General features: G+C 38.7%; 1 protein-coding gene across 2 annotated transcripts in view; it reads right to left on the bottom strand.

Annotated features, from left to right (window-relative positions):
* Positions 1–6729: 6729 nt before the first annotated feature.
* LOC126367058 (protein spaetzle 5-like) overlaps positions 6730–19083 on the bottom strand; it is a 67865-nt gene continuing 55511 nt past the window's right edge. For both annotated transcript variants that reach the window (XM_050010450.1, XM_050010451.1), the window contains exons 3-8: positions 13878–14023; positions 12736–12944; positions 12028–12346; positions 9913–10086; positions 8986–9159; positions 6730–8547 (exon numbers count right to left, since the gene is read on the bottom strand). In XM_050010450.1, coding sequence (XP_049866407.1) covers positions 8370–8547; positions 8986–9159; positions 9913–10086; positions 12028–12346; positions 12736–12944; positions 13878–14023 — 1200 coding nt within the window. In that variant the 3' untranslated portion in view covers positions 6730–8369. The remainder of the gene's footprint in view (positions 8548–8985; positions 9160–9912; positions 10087–12027; positions 12347–12735; positions 12945–13877; positions 14024–19083) is intronic.

Raw genomic sequence — 19083 nt, 5'->3', positions numbered from 1 at the left:
CTCGTTATTTTCTATTCCGCGTGGAGATGCGGAAACTAGCGAGTCTTTTTGTTCGTCATTTTATTATTTCAGTGCTAGGGAAATAGTATATTATGATTATATAGGGTTGGTCGGTCAATAATGAAATTATTCAGCAATAAGCTAAGAGGGGAATTCCCCATTTGGCGACAGGTTGGTGTTTCCGATTGTTTTGCGTTCAGGATGTAAGGTGCGAGAGGGTTTGAACCCCATACAGTCACCTACAGTGACACACTCTGTGGGTAGGTCCCCTCGGCCTAAATCTGTGATCTGAGGTGTTCTGGTCTCCCCATGCTGTTACGGTATGGGACACTTGACAAAGTCATTTTTAATTGATCCCCAAACATATTAATGTGGCACCCCATAATATTTCAGTTTATCGGGTTTAACCTGTTTCATAATTTCATCCCTCGGTTATACCTATTGTCAGTAATATCTTTCATAATGTAGAAATCATCTGGAAAGACGCGTGAAGACTGATAATGATGATTTGAAGCTAAATCAAATTCTGATTAAACATTTTCGAGAATAATTTAAAACAATCAGATTTTAAAAGTCCTAAATCCGCCCATAACCTTCGCTTAAAAAAATACATTGAGTATTTCACTAAAATTAAAGCACATTATACTTTCAAATGCCTATAAAGAAGCAATGGCGTTCACGTCTAAAGAGTTGTTAGTCAGGGTTCTTGGAATTGTCGCAAAAGTTCCAAGAAACTAGACTATTATATTTCAGCTACAATTCATAGAATACCCCCTGCCCCCTTCCCCTAGCCCCTACAAAGTGAGTCATCAAAATTTCACCACCCACACAATAATATTACTCATTTTGTGATCAAATGCCAATATTTCTGTGATATTCATCATCATTATGCATTTGTACGCATCTGGCATTTCTATATTGTATTGTAATTAATTATGTTAGATGTGTTATTATTTTCGTATATTTAATATTGAATTTCTAGATTAAATAAACTACACCTACAATGAGAGTTGAAAACCAACATTTTTGTTTAGCCAATTTTACAAATTCTTACTAAATAAATTACTGTTATTGATTTCTTTTAAAATTATGATACATATTCGGAGGTAAGGGTTTTTATATTTTATTAAGTCTTGGAAATACATTACGTAATTAAATAAAATACTATAATTGAAGACAAAATGGTATAAGTAAGTATTCTAATAATAATAATGATTCTAATTAAAATGCTCTTTCGAGTTGGACCTATTTTTTTTATAAATCGACGTTGGACCTAATTTCATTAAACATCTTCAATATCGACTCCAACCGACAACAATCAAAAATTAAAGGACTGCAGCGCGTGCAGAACTCCTTGCAACGCGCCAATTTCATTGCTACAAAAGTGCGTAATATCGATTACTGCTCCCTTACCCCATCTTCCATCTCACTCGCACAACGCACACTCGAGCGTTGAAACAAAAAGCGGCATCGTAAACGCACTCGCGACCGGCAACTTTTGCGCGGGAAGAATAAGCGCCATTTTGGTTTTCACAGTTTGACATAAGCCCTTTTTTCCCGCGTTCGTGACCCCCGCGCGTTGTCATGGCTACCGATCTGTCACACGCATAGAACATAAAACGCGCGCATTGATTTTTTCCCCGCTTCCTCTTTACTTTTACGCGTGCAGAGCGACTTTTTGCTTGAATTTTTATTTTTTAAAGTGCGACTTTCGGCGCTTTATGTAAGTGCTCCGTTTTATTGGCGCGCTTTCACTTAGCTGATAATATTTCTGTAGGTATTTTGGTGGAATATTATTTATCTTGCTGTTGTTTGGTGAAGTCTAAAAGTAACTTTCATCGCAAAGTAACTTTTACTTTGATGTACATCTTTGTTATACAATTTTTTAATTACATAAAAAAACTAAATTACGAAGCCGCATAACTTGGCGAGGCTTTCCAAGCTTTTGATCGTTGCCAAGTCTACGCTGAGTCTAAAACAGGTAAAAAGTTTGTTTACGTTTTCCTTAATCTGTACTTCAAAGGAAATACGAGGAGATTGATAAATACGGAACATGGGTTCTTAAGAGGGAATTTGTTAAGGTAGGCCCGAAGGGTAGGGACCCAAGGGTTGGATCTGCACCCTCCCTGTAACTCAATAGAGGAAAATATGTTTCTCCGTAGGCGAATGATTCATGAAATCCGCGGGAAATTTTGAAGTTTTTTATTTATAAAAACAATGTTACTTAGTCATGTTTGAAATCCTATGATTAGTCACTACGCGGAGGGAGACTGTCCTCAACTGTACGGTCACGATCATTAATATGTATACACTTTGGTACCATGTCACATTAACTTTTTTGACAAATTGAACTGTAAGTCTCACTAAATGTCAAATTGTTAGTGCGACAGAGTCCTAAAGTACACTATATTGCTAATGACTGTACTGTCGATATTTAAAGAATGTTATTTGTATGAAAGACATTTGCGCCCTATGATGTTTTAAAGGAAATAATTTGTCCACGCTTATATTATTGAGGAAGTAAGGTAGAAGGTGTAAGTGTAGAGTTGGAATAACAAGACTTAAGGGTATGAAGCCGTTGGATGCGAGCAGCGCAGGACCGATCGTCGTGGAGATCCTTGGGGGAGGCCTATGCTCAGCAGTAGGCGTCGTACGGCTGTTAATGATGATGATGACCGTGATGAAATCCAGGATATTTTAAAGAAAGACCAGTTTAAGAGTACTCGAAACCGGCGAGCATGCATGAAGATTTTGAAGAGAGTGGAAGAAGTGAAATTCGTGTGTCAGGAACGTAGTAAGTGGAATTCCGTAATCTCTGCCTACTCCAATGGAAAATAGCCATGATTCTACGTATGTATATAATAACGTTACCACATAGTAGCTACCTTTAAATGGGTAAGATAATCCAAACGCTGACCAGTTTTAAACCTATCGAAATGGCCGACATATTTTAGATGACATAACCCATAGTCGACACATAGTATTATATTATATAAAGCTACAAACCCATGTACTGACTGACTGACTGACTGACTGACTGACTCACTCACTGACAGAGTTGTTCTCCCAGAAGGAGCGCCGGGGGGTAAAAATGATGTATGGGAGATGTGATCACGATCTTCCGATGAGTAGGGGAAAACTTCCAGATCTTGGAAAACTGCTCCGCATCAGGGAGACACCCAACAGTCTGGCGCAACTATTATATCTGTATCAATTTTTTTTTCGCAAAACCTATTTAAATCTTGGTCAAATTTTATTGCCGGTGAAAAAAAATCAAAATGGCGGAAAAACAAGATGGCCGCCATACAAAATTTTGTTTTTCTAGAAAATGTCTCGGGGGTGAATATGATGTATGAGGGATGTGATCAAAATGTCATGTTGAGTATGGAAATACTTCCCGATCTTCAAAAACTGCTCCGCATCAGGGAGACACCCTACGGCCTGGCAAAACTATCGCACCTAGAACAATATTTTTTTCACAAAACCTATTTAAATCTTGGTCAAATTCTATCGTGAGTGAAAAAAAATCAAAATGGCGGAAAAACAAGATGGCCGCCATACAAAATTTTGTTTTTTCATAAAATGTCTCAGTGGTAAAAATAATGTATGGGGATGTAATCGGAACGTCTTGTTGAGTATGGATATACTTCTCGATCTTGGAAAGCTGCTCCGCATCAGGGCGGCACCCTATGGCCTGGCATAGCTATCGTACTTAAACCAATTTTTCTTTCACAAAATCCATTTAAATCTTGGTCAAATTCCATCACCGGTGAAAAAATATCAAAATGGCGGAAAAACAAGATGGCCGCCATACAATTTTTTTGTTTTTCCTGAAAATGCCTCGGGGAAAATAACTGTGTATACGGTTGTAATCGGAACGTCTTGTGGAGTATGGAAATACTTCTCGATCTTTAAAAGCTGCTCCGCATCAGGGCGGAACCCTACGGCCTGGCGAAACTATCGCATATTTAAATCTTCGTCAAATTTTATCGCCGGTGAAAAACAAAAACAAAATGGCGGAAAAACAAGATGGCCGCCATACATAATTTTGTTTTTCTAGAAAATTCCTCAAGGTCAAAAAATATGTATAGGGGTGTGATCAGAACGTCATCTTGGAAAACTGCTCCGCATCAGGGAGACACCCCACGGCCTCGCAAAACTATAGCACCTAGAACTTTTTTGATTTCACGAGACCTATTTGTCTTGGTCAAATTCTATACAAAGCTTTGAACTAATACAGGACACGCGAGCAGCTTGCTGCGAGCGAACCACGCGACATCTAGTAAATAGAATAAGCTCACTAGTGATGTGCCGTTCTCGGGAATTTTCCCACTTTGGGAATATTCCCGGAAATAAAAGGCGCAAAACTTATGTACAAAGAACTTTATTACCTAATCATTAGGCAGATAACATTATAGAGCACAAAAAGAACCATTTGAAAAAGAAAAGCAGCCAAAATGCTTACTATTAAAGAGTTTTTACAATTGGAAATTTCCCACTTTGGGAACATTCCTGTGAGCGGTACATGACTGCTTACGATTATATTCCTAATTTGGCTACTCAAGGCCAAATGTATCCATCGCTAGATGAACCCAGTACCCACGCCTCATCGACCTTTCTGTTAGACCAACGTGATAGGTGGTGAGCCGTATCGTCGTCATTGGTCGAGCCAACTGTGTTTGTGTAAATGATAAAATTGATAACTAATTGTTGCAATTTGGAACCGGCATTCGAACGGGCGCTCCCCGTTTGAGAAGCAACTCGGCGACACACAGGATTGATTAGGTCCAGTCTTTTACAGAAGCGACCGTATGTCTGACTTTCCAACCCCCTAATCCCGATGGGGACATATCACAAAAATCACTTTGTGATCCCTAGTTTGGTTAGGACAATACCTGATTGTCCGACAATAAGACGATCCGCGCTTCGGAAGGCACGTTAAGCCGTTGGTCCCGGTTACTACTTACTAATGTAAGTACGTAGTCGTTACATGAATCATGTCAGAGGCCTTAGGCAGCTCAATAGTAACCCTGACACCAGGGTTGATGAGGTTGGTAATCCACCTCACAATCCACACGATAGAAAAAAACCCCCTAAGGGAAAATTAACCCCATATAAGTTAGGTCACAAATTTACTTACCTCTGTAACGCATTTCTCGAGAATATGGGTTTTGCTCACTATATTTTCCTTCAATCTTGAGCTCATGATACTAGTTCATTCACTGGGTTAGATCATTTAATCGTTCTCCCCACGACAGTCTGAAGGCAACACAAACATTAGGGTAGTTTCCAACTAGTCAAATCAATTACTTTTTACTAAACGTCAGAACACGAAATTACTATGGAATTTGCATGAAAAAGCATACTGAGACATCATAGTAAAACGTGATAAAATGTCGGACTTGTTATTACGTTTTTCTTGATTAAAATTCATTACCAACATTCCAAGGAAGTAAATTTTACTATTGAAAATTAAGTGAATTACTGACTAATGTATTTAATTACTATTACATGTGACATATTAAGTATAATAATATAAAAATCATTAAAACTGTAAGTAAATCTTTTACTAAAAGTTCAAAATCTCCTTGCAATGTAAATTAAAAACATTGGTTGTGGGTAATTTATTTTTTACGAAATGGCAACACAGGGCGGGCTAACGTCAGGTTGGCTGACCTTAAAATGTTAGCTGTCATTTTTGAGCATACCTGCCGGATCTGCATGACAAACGCGCCGCGCGCGCCGCGAATTACCTATAACTTTGACCAATAAACGATACGAATACTATCTACGTAGATGGACGTCAAACGGCTATTGGTCGAAGGCCTCGATATAGTTCGACGCGGTTACCGTGCAGAGCCTACTGGTTTTCTTATACCATGACTACACAGTTCATTCATAATATTCATGATAGGTATCCTAAGATGTCGAAAGTTGTCTAACTGTTTGAGGCTCTCCCATAATTATTACTGCCTACGTGGTCCACTGGGCGAGCGTTGGACTCACGATTCGCATGTCGTGGGATCGAATTCGAATCCCGATGGAGACATATCACAAAAAAAAAAACACTTTGTAATCCCTAGTCTGGTGAGGCTTTTGCAGGCTGATCACCCGATAAAAAAAGTAAGATGATCCATGCTTCGGAGGGCACATCTCCCTCATTCAGCGCTTATCCCTCATTCAGCGCTTATCGCTATCGACCCACCAGGGTCGATTAATTCTTTCAAATATTTTTCCTCTCAGACGACGCCCTGAGCCGAGGTTCGCGCCCAACAGGGCACCCTCAGGCCTGTTGTCTTATACGTTGTACCGGGTGAGAGCCTTCAGCGCTCCCCATTTGTCCGGCCAAGTAGTTAATGCCATCTGCGGCAAATCTACAATAAGTCAAAAAAAAAAAAAAGGAGGGCACATTTTCGGGTCCGGACCAGCTCCAACAGTCTCTTAAACGTGGTGGCGGACAGAATTGACTGTCCCATTGTGAGGCATTGGATTGACATCCATGTCTCACGCTACGTTTTCTAATGTTAATTTAATATGTGCTTACCAACATAGTATAAGCCCCTTACTAATCATTATGGATGTATAATAGTCCGAAATAAAGTTTAATTTATTTATTTATTAAGCTGTCCCGGCTATTTACATAAGTTTGTACTCGGTCATTGATATCACAGCCTACATTAGAGCAGAAGATATGGGCTTACAGGTGTGAGCTTAAATGAAAAACTGTAATTAGGCGCAAGCGCAAGTTTTATTCAAGAATCACTATACAAAGAGAAAAGTCATGAAACAAGAAAATAATTTATTGAAAAATAAATATAGTTATTTTAAAAGGACGCGGTATGTGATGCGATATTATACATCAAGCATTGATTTACTTACTTGTTACTAAAGTGTAAGAAATAATCATAGGGTAGGCACCATAGAGTAGGTAAATTTTAATAGAGCTATGTGATAAGTGTTAATAATTAAAAGCAGACACCTCAACATTAGCGCCGCGGATGCGGAAGTACTTTCGTGCCGCGCACTCTAGTGTTAATAAATGTCTGTTAGCTAGTTCAATAAGCCATTCACTGATTTATTCATTAAAATACATATATAAACTACTTCAGTCATAAATAAATATATGAATAAAGTTGAAGTTTTGTAAAGTTTGAAACTAAGTCAAAAATATATTTTTGTTAATAAAACTTATTATCAAATTCGTCACTATATTGAGAAATTGAGTCGATAAGTGAATGATTTCATAATTTCGTCATCATCATCATCTATCTAGCATTGTCCCGTTTTTCACAGGGTCCGCTTACCTAACCTGGAGATTTGACACGACCGGGTTTTTACAGAAACGACTGGGAAAACTAGCCCATATAGGTTAGGATCACATACCTCCGTAAATGCATTTCTCGGGAAAGTGGGTTTCCTCACGATGGTTTCCTTCACCGCCTATGTTTGATTTATCATTTCGTAACAGACAAAAAAAATTCTCGTTGTTACACTATATACGTAGGTAGGTGTAACAGTGAAAAATACCTGATACTGGTTATTCTTTATACGCGTGATTTATAGTTCGAAATAATGAAATACCTAATCTGTTTTTTATGTCACTTTACTGATTAAATATCACTGTAATCACTTTATATGGATGGTATAAGTCCAAAATAAATAAATAATTTTATTTTAAATGTCACTTTTCCGATTACGATAATTTTGTTTAATTTAAATAGTTGCGGAAATAAAAATGGAGCCGAAATTAAATACCTAAATATTTATTCATTTAATTGTCTATTTCTAATATTTACAAATTTATCTCTACATTATTAATACTTGGTTATTTTTATTGTGAGAACTAAATTCAAAATTAATTGTTATTTTTTAAAATTATAATACTCTGCCATTAGGACAATAAAACCTTATAAGGTTCTCCTACTATTAACTACTTAATAATTATATATTTTACACAATACATAATAAAATCATGTCATGACTTTCAAATAATATTTTCTTAAAATACAGGCAGTGACTGTTTATACCATGGTAAAATCTTATTCATAACTACAAAAAATAGTATTGTTCTTGATGGACACTGTAGCGTCATCTATCGTCGAGTAGCTAGTACTACTTTTACCTTAATAATAATGATGTTTCATTTCAATTAAAGTATTTAACATTATTCGTGATTGAGAAAATGAAATTTTATTACGCGTTTGTAATAACATCAATGTTCTGTAAGTATTTAAAACTTCAAACAAAGTAAAATTCATGTTTGCAACGCCATCTAGTTTGCATTAATAGAACTAATATACAAGTTTTTCAAGTTGCGGTAAATTGTTTTCATTTCTTTTTTCAGTAATTCGTGAAGTTCGTTGTATCTATTAATTATTGCTGATAATAGTACATTGGCAGCAGCTTGGTATCCAAAACAAGTCCGTATACAGGCTATCACCACTTGGGCCTAATGCCACCAAACGTTTCTGTATATACTTTTGTTCACAACGAGATGTATATCCGAGAGGCAACGAGCATATCCCGTTGCATCCGTCGTTATTGGCCCTGTAACAATAAAAGATATCATATAAATATTATTAGAAAAATAATTATGTTACGTATTATTTATTCGTAGACGTTACGTTAACAATTGTTTTTTCTATTCGATACTAGATGGCAATGAAAAAATAGTTCATAAAACAGTGTACAGATGGCGCTACTTGGTACCGAACGTGAAAATAGGAAAATGTTTCAGTCTTTTTCATCAATATTTTTTTTACGTTTTCTCTTTGATTTTTGCCCAGAAAGCTTTCTATAGGTTCGTTGTACCAACGTTTTGAACATTTCAAACTAAAATGTTCAGCTTTATGACGTGAAATAGGGATGCTAATTATATTATGTGCACGACGGCACGAGCTCGGTCACACAGTATCATGAACGGTGATGTAGCATCATGAACTCGGTGATATAGTATCACGAACTCGTTGATAAAGTATCACTTACTGGCATTTGGTGGCGCGCACGAGTTGCGTCATGTTGTCGGGCATGTTGACGATGTACCGCCACGAGCCCTTGTTGTTGAGTCCGGCGCGCGGCGGCACGAACTCGGTGGTGGCGCGGCAGAGTTCTTGCGTCACTCCTGTCTGACGCCGCGGTCGCTCCGCTGACGTCTCTGCGCTGAAACATGTTGGGTCAAGATGGGATTTTATAATACATGAAGTTGAAAACATGATATCCTGGTTAAGACAACGTTATGTAACTAAAAACGTAAGGAAATCCTGGGCTCAGACGCTTGGACCGTTGAATTCGAATTCATATTTGGATCATAAATAACCGATGTCTATCTAGTAACAGTGAAGGAAAATGTCGTGAAGAAATCCAGATACCTACTTACTCGAAGTTTTCGGTGGTATGTGACCAAGGAATAAAAGAAAGAGGTACCTATGTGAATAAAAATATGAAAGCTGCGATTGGGCTGGTTGTTGGGTAGGTAGTAGTTAAACAAAAACTTTACAAAAAAGGTTATTATAAAGTTAGTGATTATTTAGAAGATATGAATGCATGGGATTAACTGTCTGAGAACTGATATTAGGCAGCTAAATTACTCAATTGTATACCAATATTTTATGTTTATTTTTTTAAATAGAACGTCTATGGCCCTGTGCCGAGGATTTTCTTGCAGCTTCTTTTCCCCGGCTATACAGGTTGTGAGAAGCTGCAGTAGTTTTAGGCGGATAAGACATTCGTTATGTAAAAATTGACGATTCAAAGTGTAACTATGTTACCTACTGAATAAAGATATTTTTGAATTTGAATTTGAGGGTCAGATATAGGCAGTCGTTTCTATAAAAAAACTGGACCTGTCGGGTTCGGTAAATGAAAAACTGGGATAATGTGAGGCTAAATGATGATTATATAGAAGATGCTCACCTAGCTAGCCCGAGTGCTATCCTTAAGGCTTCAGCGCCGCTCAAAGGCCGTTTAGAGGCCGCCTTCACGAGCTCTGCGTTGCGTCGGCGTCGCGAGTGTCGTTGCGATGTCGAGCGAGTGGGGTATGCGACCGACCGCTGCACAGTGACGTCGGACCGGGCTGGTGATATGTACCTGGGAAAATATAATTCAATCATTCAAATGCATATACATGGTGTAAGTGACAATGCAACGAAAAAAAATGTACTAAAAATGTTTCCCATCGGAAATGTTTCATTAAGTTTTTGTTTTTAATAATTAGTTTGGTTCTATGCAGCTTCAAGCACAATATAGGGCTGAAACTAACTAAAAAAAAACACTAAAATTTTCATGATTTTTCCAAAAGGAATTCCACTTGATATCAAATCAGAATCATAGTCTGAATCATCGCGTTTTGAGAGACCTGTATACCTTTATTGCACAAAAATAGAACATAAAAATACTTACACATTTATTAAAAGGAGCACCTACAAAAGAGACCCGTTACTGCTCTAACATTCAAAAATGCTATTGAAATGAACATAATATCGTGTGTTAATAAACGTGTCATTCCTACTCATTGTTACTTGATTCATAATTAAAATTCGAAAATAAAACAACTACGCGCAGAATAAATTCTTCTGAAGACGTTATCACTAATTTTCAAATTAACGAAACAATAATCGGCCTTAACTGTTCTGTAATAGTAATTATACTTAAATAATAAAACTGACAGCAAAAAAAAATTGAATTGATTTTGTGCTAAATTGTGGCAGCGCGTACGATTTTTATTTTATAGCATTCACCCGCGTTTAGGGAAACTCACAAGAAAAAAAAAAATAACAATTATAATTATTAAATAAAATTAAAATCAAATTTAATTATTTTTCTCTTTAAAAATGTAATTTCTTTTACGGCACCAAAACCCGCATTGCTTTTATCAATCTTATTGTATTTCGTTTTAATTACATTTTCAGATTATCACCAGACTTGCGTATTCAATTGTCTTTCTGATCGCAAACTGTGCAATGATGATAGGTATTATACCGAGATATATCTTACAAGCGTGGGAAGAAAGTCCACAATTGCAAGTCTCCTTTATTTCGACACGACTTGCGTAATTAGTAATCCGGGTGCCTATATGTACTTAGATCTATCCCTTTCTTTTTTTTTTGACATTGGGAAATGCGTTACGCGTACAACGCCGCCCGGGGACGACGACGTGGTTATGTGGGACTCCCCGGGTGTCGCCACCCGGTATACCCACTAAAACCCAACGGTGTTCCTCTTTGCCGCCGTGTGGCGGGGATACGGGAACGCAATTGCACACCATCGCGTCCCCGCCGGACTTAGATCTATCCCTGGGCATAGAATAATGCAATAATACTAGGGACAAGACTAGTGGAGTCAATAAAGCCGGAATTTCCTAACTATCTACTTATTTGCCAGGGACAGGTCCGATTATGATCATTTTTATTTGTAGGGGTAGTTTATTAAATCATTTAAAATCAGAAACATCTTTCTCTTCATCTCATTTTTTGTTCAAATGGCAAATATATCTAGAGTATTTTTCTGGTTCTGTACAGAGACTATTGTGTGGGTTGTGAGGTGGATTACCAACCTCATCAAAACCAATCATAAAGGGTTACTATTGAGACCAAAGATTATTGACCCATCATCACATCATCATCACCAGCCCAATAACGTCCCCACTGCTGGGGCACGGGCCTTCCCTATGGATGGATAGAGAGATCGTGCCTTAAACCACCACGCGGGCCCAGTGCGGATTGGTGGTTATTAACGACTGCTGATGCAGCCGGGACCAACGGCTTAACGTGCATTCCGAAGCACGGAAGAGCTCGAGATGAAAACTTGTTTTTGTGGTCACCCATCCTATGACCGGAAATATAACCCATTGGTCTGCTCTCGGGTATCCAACCGGCACTCCCCGCTTGAGAAGCTGATGACACACAGGACCGTAATGTTTAAAATCCGAAAGTTCTTTTAAAATAAGAAGACCATTGTTAAAATACTGTGGGTGGAAATTGGAGTCTTAAGAGGTTAAAAGGAGCATAAAAATAGTTGAAACCAACTTACTTCCACCATTCATTAGGGTTATACTGCGTAACCCCATTGGACGCTTGTCGGAACCAACCCGTCGTGTCGTAATTCGGATATAAGTTTGGAGTGTCGAAGAAATTCTGGTTGTACACTCCCAAATTTGGCGAAATGTCCTGTCTGAACACTTTCTTGTCGTAGTTGTCAAACTGATTTGGACTCCAGTAGCCAGGGGAGGTCTGGTAACCATGGAACCCGAACTTGGAGAAATTTTGGGAAGATTGGTAAGCGTTGATGTTGTAAGGCGAAGGGTCTACTGAGGATGGTGGCTGTAACGGCGTCTTTTGCGAGTAGATATCTGAAACCATAATGAAGAGGATTTTAGGTTGGTTGGTGTTTCTGGTGCTATGTTTCGTTTGGTATGGTAAGATTGTTAATGTGTGAACCGGAGGGCGTATGGAGCATATTCCACCACGCTGCTCCACTGCGGTTGGTGGAGGTGTTTTAACGGCTAATAGCCGGAACCAACGGTGCCCTCCGAACCACGGATTATATTATTTATTCGGACGATCAGGTGATTCAAGCCTGCAATGTCCTTACCAAAATGACAGTGTCACAAAGTGATTTCAACAATGTTCCAATCGGGAATCGAACCTGGAGCTCCAGATCGTGAGCCTAACGCTCTAACCACTAAACCACGGAGGCTGTTATATATTTCGAATAAATAATGTCGACAAAACAACATACCATGGTTGTACCTCGTGTTAAACTTAGTGTTATAGTTCTTCGGAAAGACGTCGTTGACGAGTGAGATCTGGTCGACGTGTGGTAAGGAATTGGGACCATAGCCGTAGGGATAGTCGCCTTTCCTGGAGTCAAAGTCATCTCGGCTCTCGTCCGATAGGAGCGTGCTGATGTCGTATCGTCCGTTTTCTATCAGCTTGCGGATTATTTCCCTGGAAATTGGAAAGTATTTACCAAGTTCTTCTCTCGTGTGGGTTGTGAGGTGGATTACCAACCTCATCAACCCTAGGGACAGGGTTTAGAGCCGCCAAATACCCCTGACATGACTCATGTAACGACTACTTACTTACATCAGTAAGTAGTAACCGGGACCAACGGCTTAACGTGCCTTCCGAAGCGCGGATCATCTTACTTTCGGACAATCAGGTGATCAGCCTGTAATGTCTTAACCAAACTCCCTAGTTTGCAAAAATTACTTTGTGATCCCTATCACAAAGTAATTTTTGTGGTATTTCCCCACCGGGATTTGAACCCGGGACCTCCGGATCGTGAGGCTAACGCTCTACCACTGGGCCACGGAGGCCGTTAATAACAACAATAAATAAAATAAATAGGCGGGAAATAGGCGTGAGTTTATGTATGTATGTAAATAAAATATTTTTTTCCAAGTTAATAGTTGTGATTGGAACCGTGGTAGCTCCTTTTGAAGAACGCTTGACTCGGTGAGGTCGCAGGTTCAAATCCCAGCACGGGCCGATAGCAATGATTTTCGAATTCATTTTTGGATCACGTGTTCAGCGGTGAAGGAAAACATCGCGAAGAAACCGATAGTCCCAAGAAATGTGTTTCGGGGATTAGTTACCGTATTGGGCTTTTTCCCTTCGCGTGAAAACCAGGTCAGACAGGCAGTCGTTTCTGTAAATTCGTTAATTGGCACACAGAGTAATTTAATTGCATTAGGACAAATAACACAATTACAATTCTGTAATTTACTGTACCCATAGCATATCCATAGTGTACCCATAGTGTACCCTGTTGTACCCATAGTGTACCCTGTTGTACCCATAGTGTACCCATAGTGTATCCATAGTGTAATCCATGGTGTATCCATAGTGTAGCCAATATAATAATGTAACGGGACTCACTCAGGATAAGGATCGGTATAAACGCAGTATGTGAGTCCCGGTTGAGCGCAGGGGGGTGTGCGTCCGGGAGGGGCGGGCTCGAAACCGCAGCTTTGCCCGTATGGGCAGCTATATCCATCGCCGCCGCGTGCTAGCGTCCATATTACCTGGAACGAACGAAGAAAGATGTATTAGTACGTGTAAAAAAAATCTAGTCTTTATTTCGAATATTCTTATTATTATTTAATTATTAATAGCACTGCTGGATGCGGGCAGCGCAGGACCGATCGTCGTGGAGATCCTTGGGGGAGGCTTATGCCCGGCAGTAGGCGTCGTACGGCTGATAATGATGATGATGATATATTATAATGATGAGTATATTTGATTTGATTTATTTTTTATTTGATGATGATGAGACCAAGCCCTGTTAGCCCAGTTGGAAGAACGCTTGACCCTCACTTTTGATTCTGTTTCTGTATAATAGTTATTTGTGATTGCTCTGTATTGGGTCACAAGGTAATGAATAAATATTTTCTCTCTCATTCAGGGCAGGAGGATGATGATGATTAAGAAAATGAAACATTTTCATCAATTAAGTCACTTCAGAACCCCGATACCGAACTTCCCTCATTCAGCGCTTATCGCTATCATCCCACTAGCACACCCTGGACACTTCATACAAACAACCTCGTTTTACACAGACACTACACAACGACGTTATCTTATACACGCATCTGTGTGTGTGACATCTGACGCCATACGATTTAAGTCTAAACTGTGTTCGAGGCGGGGAAAGGTAAAACTATCTCAGACTCTGGTGGGGAGAGGAGAGATGTCGTTCTATACGTAGTATTATTCCTCATTCGAAGCCATTAGGGTAGATTAATTCTTTCAAATATAATCCTCTTAGAGGACGCTCTGCGCCAAGGTTCGTGCTCAACTGGGCACCCTCAGGTCTTTTGCCTTAAATTTTGTACCTGGTAAGAGCCCTCAGCGCTCTCCAGTTGTTAACGCCATTTGCGACAAGCTACAATAATTCACGTCAAAAAAATCATTAATTAAATTTACATCAGGCCTATGCCTATCAGTGAGAATATTATGAAACGAAAATGAACTAAACATGCAATTATTTCAGTGTAAAAAAAAAATATTGTGCGTACCATGTTTAAAATTGTGTTCTGAACTGTAAGTACATGCAAATGACGGCGAAACGAGACTTTGCGAAAGGGACCTTTTGCTACCAGGGGATATTTTGCGAAAGGGACATTATGCGACGAAAGGGACTCGCCGTAGTGGGAATCGCCGTTCGGGGAGTCGCTGTCAACGCCACAATTCGAATATTATAGACTGATAATGACTAACATTCTTACATTCTAACGTAATAAGCCGTCGGAATGTATCATTCTAATTACATCAAACGCCTACTTCCCACTAAATGTCAATGTCGCAAGTCTAGTCATACAATGTTGGATATTAATTTGATGAAAGTCTTCATTTGTTGAGAAAGGCCAGCGTGATTTAGTACTTACACTAGTTATCAATTTGTTATTGTCTACCTTAGGAGGCAATGTCAAGGCATTTTTTTTTTGACCTGATTTATTGGAGATTTGCCGCAGATGGCATTAACTACTTGACCGGACAAATGGGGAGCGCTGAAGGCTCTCACCAACGGTCAACGTTTAAGACAACAGGTGTGAGGGTGCCCAGGTCCTCAAGCCCTGAGAAATCTCACCTGGTACAAAATTTAAGACAACAGGTCTGAGACCAGATGGGCGCGAACCTCTGCTCAGGGCGTCCTCTGAGAGGATAGCATTTGAAAGAATTAATCGACCCTAATGGGGAAATTGGCAACCACGCCGGCGGGTCTTTACTAAATACGGAAAAGTGCGAAACTAAACCGTGAGAAGGCAGAACTCTTCAATTTGGAATCCAAGTCAGACATGCGCACGAGTCGCTTTCCTTTACACGGAGAGAATACACAATGAGTGATCCATCTTCCTAACTCCAAACTACACTCTGACACTATGGCATACATTGCTTGCTTTTAGTCCTCTCTTAAATTTTGTACTGCATGAGGGCACTCGGCGCTCCCCACTTGTTCGGCCAAATGGTGACTTCCATCCAGAGCAAATTTAAACAAATCCATGACGTTCCGTGGTAAGTAAAGGCGTTGTGGGAACCGTGGTAGCCCAGTTGGTAGAACGCTTGCCTCTCACTTTGAAGTCGCAGGTTCGAATCCAGCACAAGCCAAACCAATGATAGTCGAATTTGTTTTCAATTTCATGTTTGGATCATATATTATTATCACGTGCTCAAACACACATTCCTGAGAAATGCATTTTCGGAGGTATGTGACGTAACCTGTATTGGGCTTGTTTTCCCTTCGGGTTGGAAGGTCAGACAGGCAGTCGCTTCTGTAAAAACCGGACCTATCAAATCTTCAGGTTAGGTTAGCGGACCTTGTGAAAAACGGCATAATGGTAGGAAGATGATGTTGTGTGGTAAGGACATTGCAGGTTTGAACGATCAGATTTTCCGAAAAAAAAAGACGATTCCGTGTTTCGGGGGGCACGTTAAGGTGATGTGTTTCAGTCAGCTAGGTAACGCTGCGTCAGTAGATGGCGTTACTTCTGCAGTTTTCGTATTTTTTTCCATTTATTCGTTTAGTGTTGAGTTCTGACCCAGTGAAATGTTAGGTGGCGAAATCTTACATACATTATCTTTAAGTTAAGCTACAATTTTGAAGTATTTACTGAAGATATCATATTGAAACATTGCATCAAAAGTTGGTGTCATTTCAATTTGTGTACAAACACGAAGCTGTCACACACACATGCGAACTAGGTTAGCTATTAAAAGAGATGCATAATTTGAAGTCTACTTCTAACTTCTAAATGGCGCATTTGGTAAAGCAGTAGCCGCCATTCTTAGGGTTCACGGTTCAAACCCAACATGCATGTTTTAATTGTTTTTACTTTTTGTATTTTTTTTTACAATTGAATTTGGCGAACCCGTCTATTTGTTACGGAATTTTCAAAAAGTATCACTTTTACCAATAATATTATAATTAAGTATACAATAATTTACTTTGCACTAAAGTACCTTCCGTAATTTCCGTATTTTTTATTTTGTAAAATTCTAATAGGCATTAATCGCATCAGTGAACATGCGGCTAACTAAAAAACTACTGAACGGATTTTCATACGGTTTTCACCAATGAGTAGAGTGATTCATGGGCGTGCTTTAGGGTTTATAATTTATACAAGTATTTTTTTTGTATAAAATGGTTCAAAAATGATGACGAATGTCAAACATAATTATCGTTACAAATATAGCTGACTTGGAGCTTTCGGCGAAAACGCTGCCTGAGCCCATTGAGATATAACAAAACAACGTATGGTTGAATTGTTCCTTTTTTGTAGGTCTACCGAAAACTCCACAATATGTCATAATAATTATATTGTGTATAAAGAATTGTGTATATGTATTGTATGATTTTACAAATAACGATCACAGTACAGTAATAATAAGGTAGATTTTTCCTAAATTGCGTAGGTTCAAACTTTGTCGCATCGCGTTTGAAAGATGTAATAGCGCTTCAGGACGTCCCGCAAGCACGGCGCTGATGTCGCAGTATCCGCATATAATTATTATGACTTGTCATTTAGTTCCAATAAAATCCGCGGGACTTCATACGTATGTCAGTGACAGCTGGTGATAGCATGCGGGACACTTAGCACCTAATCGAATTCTATGTTGTTTTCGCGCCCAGTCCAGACGACTCACAGCGCATTTCTGGACATATATTTACGCGTGGTGTTTATTGTTAGGTTAGTTAGTTCAGGTTAGGACGTCTTTTTATAACGAGGACGTTAAAAAAAGACGAGGCTGGGACGTATTGAAGTAGTATTTCCATATATACGCGGCCTGAAATGGGCTGTTTCGGGGACCTGAACTGGTTGCTGTCGAACTTATTATCACGTTTTCTTGATTAAAATTCATAAATAAGTCAAATAGAAAAAAGAAAAAAGATTTTATTTAGTTTTAGATCTGTCATGATGTCTGTGATGTTTGTTTATTATACATAAGAATTTCAAAATTTATCTTATTTTTTTTCCCAAAGGGCAAGGCAAAGGGAACTATGAACATACAGCCATGTCTTGTGTTTTTTTTCTTGATGATGATTAATGAAATGATGAAACCTAAGCCCCCACCCTCGGAGCAGACTCCTACTCCGAACCCCAAATGAAGTAAGCGGCTTGTTGGCGCAAAGCGAAAATAGATAGGTACACTTTGTTTATTGAATATTTCGATTTAATAATACTATCGGGAATGTTTTCCGACTAATGTGATCATTAACCACAAAACACCACTTCGTATTGATTATTTAGATTATTCAATGAAGAAAGCAACCTTCCCGTTCCCGTTTCCACCAAAAAGTCCGCGGCAAAGAGAATATAAATAAATCTGTATGTTGGATGGAAAAACAATTAATTATAAATGACTACTATTTAGGCCGGCAAATGCAACAACTTCTTTTTTGATTTGGTTTTCCCCGAAGGGTAAGGCAAAGGGAACTATGCCCATACAGCCATTTCATTTTATGTATTGATTTTTTATTATAATATATGTCCTCTTTTAAAACACGGTATTTACCCATTATTTAAAAATGTTTAAATAAGATACGTTATTACAAAAATATTTTTCCAATATTCCTTTTCTCAGATTGTAGTATTTTTAGTTTTTTATTTATATTTATTCTCTTCATACAAAATCTCTTTATAAATTGTCACTGACATTCTATTACACTTGTCAAGTAGTCAAAGCCTTTAGAAAAAAAAAACTATCACGCACACAAACTAACATTGACACCTCTACACGCTCAGCAAATACACTGTAATCTGCACCACTACAAATGTAGAATTGATCAAAATTGAGGGTCTGAAATATGGTACTTCTCGTATTCGGACCCTAAATTTTTGTTAGTTTGCGAAAATAATACACCAAAATATTACTATTTATCGGTTTTATAACAATATTCCTCTATCCGTTTTCCTGTAGCACTGCATCAACTTTTGTATGGAAAACGAATCACCTTAATAGTGACAGTTGACCGAGGCTACAGCCCTAAAAAATATCTCCAACTCGCAGGCAGCATGGTGAAGTATGATCCTATGTTTTTTTTTTTCAAAAGCCATTATTTCTTTTTGGTTTTATCATACAACAC

Source organism: Pectinophora gossypiella, chromosome 5 (genome assembly GCF_024362695.1).
Source record: "Pectinophora gossypiella chromosome 5, ilPecGoss1.1, whole genome shotgun sequence".
Lineage (NCBI taxonomy): Eukaryota > Metazoa > Arthropoda > Insecta > Lepidoptera > Gelechiidae > Pectinophora > Pectinophora gossypiella.
This window is presented reverse-complemented; position numbering and strand designations above follow the sequence as displayed.